This window comes from Neophocaena asiaeorientalis, unplaced genomic scaffold (genome assembly GCF_003031525.2).
Source record: "Neophocaena asiaeorientalis asiaeorientalis breed wild unplaced genomic scaffold, Neophocaena_asiaeorientalis_V1.1 scaffold122, whole genome shotgun sequence".
In the NCBI taxonomy this organism is placed as follows: domain Eukaryota; kingdom Metazoa; phylum Chordata; class Mammalia; order Artiodactyla; family Phocoenidae; genus Neophocaena; species Neophocaena asiaeorientalis.
In genome coordinates this window covers 183,245-199,345 of record NW_020172725.1, presented here as the reverse complement: position 1 = coordinate 199,345, position 16,101 = coordinate 183,245, and the positions used below count along the sequence as shown (strand labels likewise).

Here is a 16,101-nt window from a genome sequence, read left to right as displayed (position 1 = left end):
TGTGTACATATGATATGTATGTATACATATTATATATGTACGGAAATAGAAGTAGATATATTTCGCTTGTCTGTCACTAAAACATATTTCCAGGTCTGTTCTTCACTGTTATTTGTTGTAAGGCTTGCTTATCCCATTAAGCAAGATACATATCTCTATTTACATTAGTTGCCTGGGACATTATAAACACTTGTCTTTAACATACTATCACCAAGGTAACCTGATGGTATTCTAAGTTGTGAGTGACACAAATTTTAAACGAAAAGCAGGCTAAAAGAGCCCTAGTTACATGGGATTCAAAAACCAATTTGGCTCAGAGTTTTTAAAACTTGTTTTTGAGTATACCAAACTGGCTGCCAATTCCTGTTTGTGTAAGTCATTTCCAATCAAATGTGATACCCTTGGTTGTTAATAGCAGGATTTACAGAGAACCTCTTTTTCTTCCTGCCCTAATACACCCTCTCCTTCCATACTTCACTGCAGGGCTGCTTACCCAAGGGGAACACTTGCATAACTATGGAGCACCCTGGTGATTTCTTCAAGCTCATGAACCAGTAAAAGAACTAGGAATAAAATCCAGAGGTCTACTCCTTTACATGAGAATATCACATACCATGCTACTATGATATCAAAAGGACCATGAAATTCAATTCTTCTCCCTACAGTACTAGCTGAGCTTTAGGCAATTGAAAAATCATTTTAGGCTATAATTTAAAAGTGGGAAGGGGGATGTTGGCCCTTGGGGAAAGCTACAGAATACTTCTTGGACTTCAAATCCATGTTACTGTTCATGTAATTTACTAAAAGACTGCTGTTCTTAATGTAAAACTGGTGTCATCTCATCTCATGTGGAGTACACAGCTCTCGTCACTATAGTCTTAGTATCTGTGCAAACTCAATTATGAAAAACAAGCCTTTTAATATACAGAGTAAGATTTTCCTTCTCTAAACTGATTTCAAGCATATCAGTAAATAGAAGTACAGAATTTTGCTAGACTAGAAGTTATGGTTTTAATTAAAATGGCTTCTAGACACTGTGTCTATGTGTCTCATTTTATAAGGACAACAATAGCTACTATTTACTGACCAGCTACTGTATGCCAAGCACTGTGCCAAGGGCATTACATGCACCATTCCTCACGTACCTAAAATGATATTAATGTTGCATGAAAATTTAAGCTTTCTTCATGATAAGAGGCCGAAAACAGTCAGCCTCTGCACATGCCTCTGTTAGCGGGAATCTGGAGCATGAAATTCTAGAGATCTTTTTCTTATAGGGAATGAAGACTGTCCCATTAGATTAACTTCTCCCTTCATAAGAATCACGGTTCTCTGGGTTGACTTGCAGTGAGTTCAACCTTGCCAAACAACGGTATTTAGCCTCTACTAGGTAAAATGCAATAGAGAACTGTCCTACTTTCCCCTGCATTACTACCAGACCAACACCCCTTACCCTAAGTCCTATATTTTTAATGAAAGCTAAAAATAAATCTTGAACCACAGATATGCTGATATAAGCATCATTTGTACCCCACAGACCACATGAGGACTAGAGATTTTAAACTCTGTGCCATTTATCAGAATGGACCCCTAGACGTGCTTCATAGGAAGACTAATATAGCGAGCATGAAAGCATTCTAGCCACATGCTTTTTATGATTTGGCTAGAATCTGTCATTTTGGAACTAATAGTAATTTATTGGTGATGTATATATCTGTATTTGAAACTTTGCATAACTGAACAGTTTAAAATGATAACGCATATATTGGGAACTTTCTTGAAAAATGCTGATATCATTAAGAAAAGGATCTGTACCGGTACCACACTGCCAATCTTCAAGTATTTTAACGTTTGTTGTAAGTCACAATGGCTTGCCAAACTGGCTTTTGAAATTAAAGTCTATTATTTGTAAAGAAATGATGCAGTTACCTAATTCAAGCCCACCATGGTCTCCATTATGTTTTAAATTATGTTATAGGCCATAATCTGTTTTATTACTATAGGTAACTACAGTAAAACTTGATTGTTCCATGTCCTAAGCATCACTGCCTCAAGTAGGAAAACGTCAATTAAACACTTCGAAAGAACAACATTCACTCAGAGTGACTGCTTCCATTTGATGTTTAACAGAATGATCTCCTACAAATACTGTGAAAAGACCTTCTTATGTGCTATTGGGATTAAACAAGCAAAATTAATGGTTTAATTCTCACTTCATGAGATTTGCTAAGTCCCACGAATAAAGACTAATTAGGGCTAAAGCAACTCAATTGAACAAAAGCACATTAATTTAAGAAACTAGAAGACTGATGAGACTTGACGAAATATATGAATTGTACGATGTGTTGGGTTGGTTTTTCCACATCTTTATTGGAGTATAATTGCTTTACAATAGGATGTGTTTCTTTAAAAATTAATTTCACTTATAAAACCTTAAATGAAAGGGGTGGCAATGGAGGCTATTGGGAAAGGTCTGCTTTAATAAAGGGATATGTTTGGTAGTTAGCACGTTCACTACTTTGATATAAAAATGTTACTTTAACCTCATAAAATGTTGATATTTATAGTGTTATTTATGGTGGTAATTTATCTCATACGTCTTTTTTTCACAGGTAAAGGGAAAGAAACCTCACCTTAGATCCAATCTAAAGTATGACAAATTTCAGAGAAGTGCAGGCTAAGTTAATGAAAAGATACTATACAAAATGCTTTATAATGCAATTAAAATATTAATAGTTTTAAAACTTATGTTAATCTATAATTATGGTAGCCATCTCTTAGCCACTTATGGTTTTATTGTTCAATTTGAAAAAACATACCTGTACAGCCAGTTTTTCCTTTCTTGCCTGAATATCCCATATCACAGTGGCAGATAAATGAGCCTTTAGTGTTTTCACAGGTTCCACTTAGGCAGATATTTGGATTCAGATCACATTCATTGACATCTGTAAAATACAGATATTATTAATACATATAACCATTTGTTTGATATCACTGAAAATTTTCCCCTGAGATAAAGCAACTATGACAAACAAATAGAAAAGATGAAATGTTTTCACTCAAAAAAAAAAAGTATATTTACATAGCCCAATTCACATTTGTGTCCTACAATGAAGGCTAACCCTGCAGACCTGCTTTTTATCTGGGCCACAAGCAGGAGGTCAAGTAATCAAATAAACTGACTGACTCGAGGTTGGGGATAGAGCCTGTTTATGTGACAGTCTAGAAAACTTTTTCAAACAGCATATTCTGTTGCAAGATGAAAATTTTAATTCAGACTGCATGATGCCAACATTTTAGTTCCATATCTTAAAAGAAAAGATAGATAAACTAGCAGTCTTAGTGCAGAGAGTTACAAACTTCACTTCTTTCCCAAATTAAAAATTATCTTTTTTTATGACATTCACTTTAATTTCTAGGACTTCACAAATACTCGGTAAGCGTTTTTGAAAGACACAAATGGGATGTGATTTTAAAATTTCAACTCTAGACTCTTGCTACTGGCCAAGATGGAGTAACAGGAACCAAATTTACCTTCTCACCTAAAATACCAACAACAAGAAACGACGATATAGGCAACAAAAAACAATGATCCCTGAGAGAAGAAACAAACTAGGTGGGTTCTGCAAATGCCCCAGATGACCGTGTAGGGAGAGTTTTAAGGCAGTGGCATAGGGAGGGGGATGACAGATGGAACCAGGAAATGTCCATGAGTCGAAGCGGTGAGGGGGAATGCCAAGGTAGCTAGAGTTCATAGGGCTGAGTAAAGGACAGAAAAGAGATGTACAGAGAGAGAGAAGGAGAGAGAACTCCAGAGATCTGCAGAGGGTCCCAGTCAAGCACCCAGATGAGTAGTGATCAGTATATTCGTGTAAAGAAACTCTCGAATCTGGGGGAAGCACCATCCAAAAGAATTAGAGGGAACAATCATCAGAGTTCCCAGAAGGCGTAGAATTGTGCCTTCTCCTACCAGCCCGACTGGAAAACCTTGTAATTCACAGGGAAGTGAGCAGAGTGTCCAGAAGGATCTTGCCTCAGCAATAGAGAAAATTAGCCCTACCCTAACTGCTGCTTAAAAGCTTCAAAGCAAGACTTTGAAAGAACCGATCTGTTTCCAAATATCTATGTTCCAAAATAAAGCTTAGGAACACAAAAATATTCAGAACCTAGTAAGGCAAAATTTATAATGTCTGGCATCCAAGCAAAAGGATGGAGGAAAATTCAATGATGGAGGAAAACATGGCCCATAATGAAGAGGAAAGTCAATTTATTGAAATGATCCAGAATTGACACAGGTGATAGAATTAGTAGACAAGGACATTAAAACGGTTATTATAACTGTACTCCTGTAATTTAAAAAGCTAGAGAAATGACTGGACATATTAAGTAGAGACACAGAAGATATCAAAAAAAAAGACCCAAATCAAACTTTTAGAGGTGAAAACTGCAATGTCTGAGATTAAAAATATACTAAATGGGATCAAAGGCAGATTAGATATTACATTAAAAAGTCTGACAGATTTGAAGACAGCAACAGAAACTCTCCAAAACAATCCATTCTAGAATTTATTGCATTCTTGTCAGAAATAAGTTTTGCTTGCCTTAAGCAAACAATTTAAAAGCCTAAACTCTAGTCACAGCAAAAGGAGGGTTAAGTGGACAGAAATAATGCATAGACATAAAAGAAATGTCTTTTGGTCGCTGGAGTTGACCAGTGGTTAGCTCAGTCCATACAACATATCTGACAAGAGCATCATATCACAGTCACAAGAAAGTTGCTTTTCGGAGTGCTAGCTTTGGATTATTATTCGTACTATGCTCCTAAATATTCTTACTTTTCCCTTAGGCTCTATTCACTACCCAAACAAATCTTTATGTAACTTAACAGTGCTTGTGAATAACTAGCAAATTGGAAAATTCTGTCTTTTTTGCTTACCTACACAAGTCTTCATGTCTTCAGATGCCATGAATCCATCATAACACAAGCACCTGTACTCTCCAGGTATGTTTGTACACTGACCACCATCACAGATATTGGGGTTATCTTCACACTCATCAATGTCTGCAGAGAATAAAACCAACAATGGCATGTTGTTGATAGGGTTCCATTAATCACTGATGAAAAAGTTAAGTGACCCAAGTCAAGTAAACTCAGCCTGCTCGCATAAGACTGTTAGCTCTGAAATCCAAATGACACTTTACATAAATTATCCCATCAGGTAATCTTGGGTAAACAAGGGGAGAACCATTTTCAAGATCTATAACATACAGTTCAGGATGGAGGCCCACATGCACTTAAAACACCATCATTAAAAAAAAAAAATGCACATCAGTCCTTGTGAACACAAGTACTTGAACACATACTAGGTGTTCAATAAATTAGCTACTACTAGTACGACATATGTAATAAAATTTTAATAAAATGTAATAAACATTTAGGTAAAGTCCAAACTCAAGAAAAAAAAAAAAAGACCACCATTTAATTGGCACTTTTATCTCTGATACAGATTTATCATTCAAAAATGATTATGAATCTTATTTTTCCAATTGTCAAATTTAAATGCCTAATGTCCATTATTTGCTGTTTTACAGATATTTTAAGGTAAAAAATGCTTGAAATAAGCGCATCTGCTTAGATTTTCAAAATTTAATTTTTATAGCTAAACTTATATCTAGGGCTTTTAACGTAGATTTTACTAGGTCCAATAAAATAACTTTGGTTCCTAAACCTAAGTTGTCTCCTTAACCTGAGCCAAAATTAAAATCTACATGACCCACTTCATTTCCCATCTCCGGCTGATTACATGGCTCTTCTAGCCCATGTGATACAACAGGCAGTGTAAATTAGACCAGCAGTTCTCAAATTTTAGCACAAATCCAAAATCACTTGGAAGGCTTGTGAAAACAGACTACTGAGATGCCCCCCGCAGGAATTTCTGATTCAGTAGGTCTGGGGTGGGGCCTGAGATTTTTGCATTTCTAACACTTTCTCAGGTGGTACTGAGGCCGCCCGTCCAAGGAACACACCCTGAGTGGCGCTGAAATAGGCCATGAGATCAGATTCTTCAAAACTCTGATCAATCAAGAAAATGTATTGTATATTCCACTTATTGAGCATGCGCCAGGTACTGTGCCGAGTGCTGTACGTACTCTTCCACACAGGCAACCTGAACCCCATTTTATAGATGAGGGGTCAGATGCCAAGGATCTTCATCGAGGACGCACAGCCAAGAAAGTGACAAAACAAAGATTTGAATTCAGGACCGTCTGACTCCAAAGCCCAGGCCCTGAACCACTCTACATAGGGATCCGTTAGTGAGAGAGTTCCCAGGAAGCTAAAACTGACTCACCCGTGCAGGACCTCTGGTCAGGCATTAGTGCGAATCCTGGCTGACAGCTACATTCATAGCTACCTTCAGAGTTTGTGCAGAAGGTCTCACAGCCACCGTTCATTATGCTGCATTCATCGATGTCTAAGAAAAAGGAAAATAATATCACCTTCCTCTGTGTTTGTGATGATGGCACATGTGTGAAGTTTCCAGGTATGTATGGGTCAAAGAAAACAAAACAAAATAATAAAAGCATCCCAGGGCAACCGCAAGTCACTGGCATTGTTTGGTTCCTTCCACAATTATTAACTGCACCTACTATGTGCTACAGATGAGAATCTAACAGTGAATGAGATGGATACTCTCCCTGCCTTCATAATATTTATACTGCAGTCGGGGCGTTAGATGAACACAACATATGGTGTGCCACACACAGTGCAGGAGAAGTGCTGGGCGCTAGAACATATCTCAGTGACAACAGTGGGCACACGTGGCTCATCTGCTGATGAAATTCTCTGGGTCACAGATTCCGTTACAAACTTGACATTCAGTTTGGCTGAGGTTCCAGTCCTTTTCAAGGACCTGAGCTGGAGTTCTGAGTTGTCCTGGGCCATGCTTCAGAAGAATTTGGGCTGATTTATGATTCTGGGTAGAAACCATGTGAGACTTGGCAGTTCCACGTGGGGTATACCTCAAACCAGGCAAAAACTGGCTGTTTCTACAAAGTTTCACTTTGACTCTAAAGCCATGGGACTTTCTGTGCCACTCTTCCCAGCACAACTAAACCTCCTAAGGGCCAGCCACAAAGCAAAACGCTTGTCCCACAAAACCTCATTTTTAAGGACTGCCAGACTTGGCCTCTATTGCATTGTAAGCTATAAACATGCTATGGTCTTCTTCCCAATAATTATTCTTTGGAATCTCTGAGCTGCTCCAAACCACCTAAGGGCGGAGATCACACCCTAAGCTTTCTGTCTTCCTCCCGGCACTCACCAGGCTGCGTTTATTTCAGGCAGTACTTAGTAATCACTGGCTGATGTGCCTGGGTGTGCATAGGCAGAAACAAAGCGTGTGCTACCGTTCACTAGTCAAAGCAGCATGGGTCAAATTATACTTGCTAGAGCTAAAACACTGTACAGCCTTCACTGAATTGGTTCTTTAAACAGACGGGGGAGGTGAGATCTAAAGATCGTGAGCCACCATGAGAAGACCTTTCCCTCCAGAAAAACAGGAAAGATTAAGTAAAAGTAACTAGCGATGGAAACAGAACTCGAAAGAGACTAAAGAAAATAAATAACATACCATACAGAACTTACCAACACAAAACAGCCTGTCGGGGGTGGAGTGGTAGCCGGGGTTGCAGGCACACTGGTACTTCCCTATGAGGTTCACGCAGCGGCCGTGGGGGCAGAGGTGCGCACTCAGTTCACACTCGTTGATGTCTGTATAGAAGATGAGAATACCAAGCACCCCGCCGTAAGCCTCGGACTCTGGCAGGGGTGTGGGCCGAACGACTGCCGGCAGGTAAGTGGTCTTCCTCCTTACCTATACATGCTGAGATGTTGGGGGACAGCTGATGGCCAGGAGGACATTCACAGCGGTAACTTCCCTCAGTGTTTAGGCACACGCCTCCTCGGCACAGCAGAGGATCTCTCTGACACTCGTCAATATCTGCAAAGTGGAAATGACCCCTGTTGAAGCTGTGGGTGGTCGTCCTGCCAGGGCCCCACGACCAGACCAGTGCACTCATTGCCCAGTTGCTGGGAGTCCTGGCTGCTAATGGCTCACAGGTGTCCTTGTTGGAGAACCGCTATCCACCTCACTCAGAAATGCCTGGGAGGTGAGAAATTACACCCCGCTCCCATGCTGGGGGCTGCCCATGGCCAATAACTGCTTGAACTGACGTGGGAGTATAAAATCTCAGCCTCCTGGCCTCGAGGTGGGACAGCCCTCGGGTACTATGCACAGTCCAAGGCCCCTGTGGGATCAGGTTAAAGCTAAAATCCAGTCGAACAACTTGCTTCTCTTCTTCCCCTGCCCTAAGCTGCTTCCCTCACTTCCTTACAGGTTCCTCCTAAGAGCACCCCCTCAAAAAATACCCCCATCTCAGTCCTGTTGCTAGGGAACCTGATCTAATGAAACTATCTTAATCAATCTCCTTTGCTAAAACTGATGAACAGAAACCCTAGAACGTGACCCCTAATACAGCTTATGTTTGAATTGTTCTCTCTTCCCTGGGGTGTCTATTCCAGGTGTTAAACTCACTTCTCAGGGACCCATACCTGGTGTCCGAGGCCACCCGCTGCCCCAGAGCATGAATTCCCTCATTCCTTCCACATGTCAGTCTCCCTCTGCCACAGTCCAATGCGTGACTCACTGGTCAGGAGACCAGCGCACTGGGGGAGCAGGAAGAACCGACATAGGCGATGAGTCACCAAAGCTTCTTGGAATGTTTCTTCCCTGGGCTGATCAAACGGTCACGCACTCACCCATGCAGTTCTTCATCATCATGAATCCACTTTCGTAGCCTTCATCACACTTGCACTCGAAGTCCCCGGGGGTGTTCACGCACTGGCCTCGGCCACAGAGGTCGGGAGATATGCGGCATTCATCGATGTCTGCACAAAAGCAGCAAGTGGCAGCAGATGAGCCTCAGGATGGCTTTACTCCTTGTGGCAACATGTTTAAGACCAAGAGTTCCAAAGGGTATCCCTCCAGGGTGAGCCCCTTCACTGACCTGTGCAGTTCCTTTCTTCAGAATCCAGAGCAAAGCCACTGTCACACCTGCACTTGAAGCTGCCGATGGTGTTTCTGCACTTGCCATGGGTGCAGAGCGTGGGAATCATCTTGCACTCATTGATGTCTTCAAGGAAAATTAAATGTGGGAAAAGTCCATAAGTGACCAATGAGGAGAGCTCAACACCCCATTTTAAACCCAGGAAGTTAGAGGGTCTTGGTCATACTCATTTTAAAAAATGTGGGATGATCCATGAGAAATAGGACTTTGTAAACAGATCTAGACTTTTAAACTTCTACATTTTAGAAAGTATTACTGAAGAAGTAAAGAGTGGGTTTATTTGGACTTCTAAAAGCCCAGCACACACCAAACGCTGAACTATTTTCCGAATGAAAGAATAAGAAATTCTAAACCACTAGTGTCTATATGTAAGGCGTGTGGAAGATTTTCAAATATATTGTCCTACAGCAAGCAATTGAGTATGTTGTGGAATGAGATATTCACTTACACTTTCTGATGCTTTTTTTTAATAGCATCAGAAATAAGAATTTCAAAGGAGATGCCATTTATAATTTTAACTCCTTACAAATGACGTATACTATTTAAAACATGTTATCAAATAATGTGTACTAATTTAAAATATTTTCTCAATTAATATGAAGTTTGCGTTAATATAATTAATATGTACAAGAGTTTCTTGAAGACTGCATATGTAACATGTAATTTGAGTAATCTGAGTTTCCCCTTTTAGGGGCCTTTCTAAAGCAAGACCTAGAGCTCAAGAAATACAAGTTCATTTCTACCTAACGTCATGAGATACAGAACTGGCAGATTAAATCTCAAGAACATCTAGTCCTTCTGTGGTAATGGATTGCCACAGCTTTTGTAAGCAAATCATCCAAGTTCCTTTGAATTTACTTAAGAGACATTTTAGAGGGCTGTCTAGAAACTGTCTCTCTAGACAGTACAATTTTAACCCCAGGACTTCTTGAACCAAATGCTCAGTAGAAAAAAAAGTCTACACTTTTTAACATAAGGATAATTAAGTGATATTTATATGCTCATTTCCCATTTTTAGAAATTCATTTAGCTATGAAGTATAATAAGTAGGTCCAGACACAATGGGCAACCGACACAAAACTCTATACTGAGAACATAAGCTGGGCCTCCCTGAATAATCGGAATTCTGAGAAACCAATTATGATTTTTCCATATGCTGAAGTAAACAAGGTCTGTATCATTGTACATAAGAAGTTAACTCAATTTTGGAATTAGATTAAATCTGTAACTTCCTTTTTTTTTTTACATGGGTTTTATATTATAGCATAAGAAAATAAAATTTGAAATATAAGTCACTGGAGTGTTTGCCACAGGAATGAATTTTGCTGTATTTGGACAAAGAGGACCTGTCACTGGGTCTCTCACACCATTATCTATAGTCAGGTGGACCACAGTGACTTGGATTCTTCAAATCAGCAGATAAAGGTTACCTCTAGGGCTTTAGTAGATGGCAATAAACGTCTCCCAAGAAGATTTTTCTTTCGTTTATGCTTAGCTTTAGGATAGTATTAAAATCTATTTAAGGCTTAACAGTGACTACATGGGAGAGGCAAGTGACTCAGGAAGTCCTGAGATGTAGAAAAAGAAAATCCATGACAGAGTGAACATTCTGCCGTATAAAATTCAGAAATCAAAGAAGGCACGCTGAAATGATCCAGAGATGACCGCATGGATGACATTCATTGTAATTCTGTCTGTAGAACTCTGCGCTCCTGAAAATGCATCCTTTTGACCTAACAGAAGAGTAATCAACCACTGAAACCACTGTACCTTTGAAGAAAGGCTTTCCATTTGTAATTTCTTTTGTGGCGAATCCGGGTCCTCTGGGACAGAGTTCCTCGTACTCAGGTGTGTTCCTCAGGGGACACTCCTCGCACTCCTCGGTCCCCCAGGCTGCCCCGACGGAGCAGCAGCAGGCGTCCATGCGGTGGCGGCCAACCACGGGCAAGGTGCACTCCTCGTCCTCGTACCCCAGGAAGCAGGTTTCCAGGCGGATATCTGCCAGAGGGAACGAACGGAGGGAAGCTGAGGAGAGCTGCTCTGTTCTCACTGCCGCAAACTGCCAACGTTGTGTTAGGCAAAGTACAGGACACATAACGATTTACTACAAACTTATTGACTGAAATTAATTTTTTTCCCTCCAAGGAACCTAGGCTTGGTGGTGGGTTTTCCTTCTTTTTTTTTTTTTTTTTTTTCGGTACGCGGGCCCCCTTCTCCTGAAAATGCATCCTTTTGACCTAACAGAAGAGTAATCAACCACTGAAACCACTGTACCTTTGAAGAAAGGCTTTCCATTTGTAATTTCTTTTGTGGCGAATCCGGGTCCTCTGGGACAGAGTTCCTCGTACTCAGGTGTGTTCCTCAGGGGACACTCCTCGCACTCCTCGGTCCCCCAGGCTGCCCCGACGGAGCAGCAGCAGGCGTCCATGCGGTGGCGGCCAACCACGGGCAAGGTGCACTCCTCGTCCTCGTACCCCAGGAAGCAGGTTTCCAGGCGGATATCTGCCAGAGGGAACGAACGGAGGGAAGCTGAGGAGAGCTGCTCTGTTCTCACTGCCGCAAACTGCCAACGTTGTGTTAGGCAAAGTACAGGACACATAACGATTTACTACAAACTTATTGACTGAAATTAATTTTTTTCCCTCCAAGGAACCTAGGCTTGGTGGTGTGTTTTCCTTTTTTTTTTTTTTTTTTTTTTTACGGTACGCAGGCCTCTCACTGTGGTGGCCTCTCCCGTTGCGGAGCACAGGCTCCAGACGCGCAGGCTCAGCGGCCATGGCTCACGGGCCCAGCCGCTCCGTGGCACGTGGGATCTTCCCGGACCGGGGCACGAACCCGCGTCCCTGAATCGGCAGGCGGACTCTCAACCACTGCGCCACCAGGGAAGCCCGGTTTTCCTTCTTAATAAAGACTCTTAGCTGGCAGCTCTTATTTATGTGCACCTCTTCTTGTGGCAAGTATCCTTTGAACTCTAGTTATTTTCTGATAATTCTACATAAGGAGCAGTATTCAAAGAGATCCTACAATGCTCTTTTGGGAGATGATTTTCTCCCTGTACAGACCATGCCTATTACCAGTGCATGCACTTCATGATGTCTTGACGTCTCTCTAGCTGAAAGCCAACTGCAGTCTTTATTGTTGGAGAACATCTCAGCTAGCACCAGCACCTTTTTCTCAGATCCACTTCATTTCTGGAGAGGTGGAATAGTAAACTCTGAAATGAGGACTGCCCTACTTGTGATTAAAGAGGAAAAAACAGCAAAGAAAAGCCATCCACTCCTCTTCTCAAGTATTTCTTTCACCTCAACATGTGCTTTTGTGCACATTCTTCTGGATACTTGTGGGAGTGTGAGCTTCCTTTAATGTTAGAAAGCTACTGAAGCCTTCTGAGCAACTTCACATCTGGGTTGCCTCTATTAATTAAGATGGTTAATTTCAAAATGAATCCTAAACTAAACACTGAAGCATGTTTCAACTGAAGAACCTGGAAAAGCGTTCTCATTACATGCTGATACCTCCTAAACAAAGAAGCTGAGACTCAGAATAGGATTAACTGACATCCACAGTTATGGAAAGACTCTAGCCTCTGAATTCCAGCTTTCCTATTCTGTTTTGCTTACATTATAAACCATACAGTTTTATATTTAAAGGCTGTTTAATCCTAATTCATAAAGGATGCAAATCCCTTAACTGCATGCCACTCTTTCAACCACCTACAGTGGTCCTTCACTAAAGATGCTCTTCAGAGCGGTTTCAGATATACAACATAGCTGAGCATCACTTCCAGAGTCGTGGACTCTGAAACCAGTGATCCAAAGGACATATTCCTGGCAGTCAGAAGCCATAGTAGTAACACCAGAATAAGCCTAAGACCCCACAAGCATGACTGTGGGATCTCAAATCTGCTGCCACTATGAGTCCACAGGGCAGCTTTCTAAGAATTCAGGGTTTGGTGTACAGTCTCTTCCACCTCATTGTCACTTGGGTTCTAGCAGTTGTCATGGAGAATCTCATCATGGCTGATATTGACAACAGCCTTCGTTCCCTCAGGTTCACTCCTCAGGCTGTTACACTCTTCACTCCTGATACCCACAAGAGTTTCCTGCAAAGACCTGTCCTTCTGGCTTACAGCAGCCCTGCCTAGCAGGCTAAGGCTACAGTTTCCAATTAAGCAAAAGTGTTCTACTTACCAGTCACCTAGAATTCTCTGTCCATGGCCCATGGAGGGCAGATTTAAGAGCTCTGTTGTTATCCATCACAGTTATTATTCTAAAGAACTAAAGTTCCTCTTCACTGACATGTTCTCTACTCTTTTTATAAAGAATTAATAAAGAGCTGAGTCAGGAAGGCTATTTGTCAAGGAAGCCACAATGCATCCTAATAGAAATGCTGAATTTGGGAGGTGTGTGTGTCTGTACTTAGAACCAAATATTCAGCTCTATCTTGTTAACTGAGTTTTTAATAATCATTAAGAAATATTCATTAGAAAAATAATGAACAGTATTTACCTAGGCAAATCCTCCCTGTGGCATCCAAAGTCATCCCACTGGGACACTGACACTTAAATGATCCCTTAGAGTTAACACATAAGCCATTTTTGCATACTCCTGGGAACACTTCACATTCATCTATATCTATGAAGGAAAAAAAAGCATGAAGTTAATATATCTGTATAACATCATTCTACTTCATTCCATTCATGGAGTCATATTATTACCACAACTGAAAATATCATTTTAAACCTGATACGTTTACAAAACTAGCTTGCCTCCAAATAATTCATGTAGAATTTCTGGGATGTTTGAAAAGCAACCAGACTGAACCCACCTATTACCAAAGATATAACAGTTTCTCCATCAGTCTCAGGGAGTAATTTTTGAGTTGTAAAGACACGGAGCTGGTGGGAGTTCTTGGGGACAGGTCTGGGTACTATAGACATCTCAGGTAAGGCTCCCAGGGGCCGTACAATTAGCTTTATGAGACCAGAGGGCTGCAAGTGAGTAGAGAAAGAGAAGCCTGGTCTTCCAAACTAGCAAAGAAGAAGCAGCTTGAAGATGAGCATAGAAAAAAGATCCTTCATCGAGGAATATGTGGGGCCAGTCAAAAGAGTCTCCTTTGAGAAGTGCTGAGACATCCCAAGAAAATGTGTATCTAGTTCTAACTCAGCAATGGTCTCAGGCTGTTCTGTCAAAGCCTTGGTGGTCCCAGCTTGAGTGGTGGAAGATGCTCATGTTCATTCATTCATCATTCATTGCATCTGTCTCAAATGTACTAGTCCTTCCCAGTTTGCTTAATGGAGAGCATTATGTTCTCTGCACATTTTTTGGGGAAAAATATTCACCATCAAGTTAACCCAAAGAAAGGCACTTACTTGCCGATGCCAAAAAAGGGGAGCGTTAGTCAAGAAACTCACACACACTGTGTCTCTATTTAGAAGAAATAACTTTCCAAGCCAGGGATGTTGTAAAAGATATTCTAAATCTTTCCTCATAAGAGAAATAAATTGGGAGGGGGAAATTTACCTTCTTTGGATTGTTTTGTTTTGTTCTGACCACTTGTGTACCAAAATGTGCTGCTGAGGTCAGATAACTTATTAACAGTGGGTCTGGACCAGAGAGAGGCCAAAGGATTCAGTCATCATTTGGAAAGCAAGACCTTGGGTGGGGGATGTAGTGTTCCTCTTTATTTTAACTGAGAAAAAAAGTTCATTTCATTCCACATATGGGACTAATTGCTGTTTTAAAAATTTTTCAGCTGCTGTGTCATGTCAGGTTGTGTTAGTCACCCTGACCTATGTCTATCTGGGACTCCATGAGAAAAAAATCACAGGAAACTGGAGAGAATCCATGTAGACGTTCAAAAACGAGGCAATAGAGTGTGTCCTTCTCATCATCTGTGACCATGAAACAAACAAACAACAACAACAACGAAAAACCAGGACAAACCAAGAAAATTGCAAATTTTATAGCCTCATCAAAAACTTCCTTTTCTGTCTTCCTCATAGGTAGCAGTTTGAAATTGTAGTCACTCAAAACTACGGTCAACCTAAAGCATTTTCAGCCACCCTGCCCTTTGGCCACAGCGATCTGACGCTAATAGCATATACGCTTGTGAAATTCACGTCTGTTATGTTCGGCAGTTCTCATTATTTTTTTCCCCCTGCTACACATTTCTCACTGGGAAGTTATATGACAGCTTTATCCAGTCCAAGTTAACACAAGCATTCTTCATGCACACAGAAATTTATGATTTATAAATAATCATAAATACCTTCACACTGTGTTCCTTTAATTCTTGAATAGCCTTTACCACATATGGGATCTGTACCAAAAAACAAACAAAAAGCAAAAAACAAATTTGAGATAATATCCAGACTTTGTATGACATGGTATAAGAAACACGAAAGAGGACCTTTAACATGAAATCGATTTTACTGTTATGAATAAGTCTGAGACGACAAAGTGTCTCTGAGATTGCATAGGTGAAGGAGAAGAATGAAATGTCTCCTTGAATAAAGCTCAATTCATCTGAGATATCCTAAAAGACCCAAAGGTACCCTTAAAGATCAAACTAAGGTGATGACTAAGAAGGAAATTGACTCGATTTCTCTCTTGCTATTAGTCCTAAAATATGAATCACACTATAGGATTACTGTAACATGGATGTGGAAAACAAAGTTTAGAACTGGAAGATCTCATGCCCTGCAGCATTCGCACTATATAAATGCACACATTTATATAACTAAACATTGAATCAGCAAGGCTCTCAAACCTCAGCTTTGCAACAACTTTAGTTTAGTGATGAACAGTGGTGCATTTACATCAATCATTTTGCGGGGAAGAAAATCTGAGCCTGTAAAAAGTTCAGGACCCCTAATCAAGAGGTTCCTGAGAGAGCCAATAGGAATTGCTGATCTAGGAAAGCAACTCCAGATAACTACATTACAGTGCGGTGATGGAAGACAATAAATTAACC

At 40.7% G+C, this 16,101-nt stretch overlaps 1 protein-coding gene across 1 annotated transcript in view; it reads right to left on the bottom strand.

The window, feature by feature from the left end:
* Positions 1-16,101, bottom strand: part of FBN1 (fibrillin 1) — a 253,659-nt gene that overhangs the window by 80,913 nt on the left and 156,645 nt on the right. The window contains exons 22-31 of the mRNA XM_024740283.1: positions 15,397-15,447; positions 13,635-13,760; positions 11,401-11,628; positions 9,067-9,192; positions 8,819-8,947; positions 7,875-8,000; positions 7,646-7,771; positions 6,351-6,473; positions 4,937-5,062; positions 2,820-2,945 (exon numbers count right to left, since the gene is read on the bottom strand). Coding sequence (XP_024596051.1) covers positions 2,820-2,945; positions 4,937-5,062; positions 6,351-6,473; positions 7,646-7,771; positions 7,875-8,000; positions 8,819-8,947; positions 9,067-9,192; positions 11,401-11,628; positions 13,635-13,760; positions 15,397-15,447 — 1,287 coding nt within the window. The remainder of the gene's footprint in view (positions 1-2,819; positions 2,946-4,936; positions 5,063-6,350; positions 6,474-7,645; positions 7,772-7,874; positions 8,001-8,818; positions 8,948-9,066; positions 9,193-11,400; positions 11,629-13,634; positions 13,761-15,396; positions 15,448-16,101) is intronic.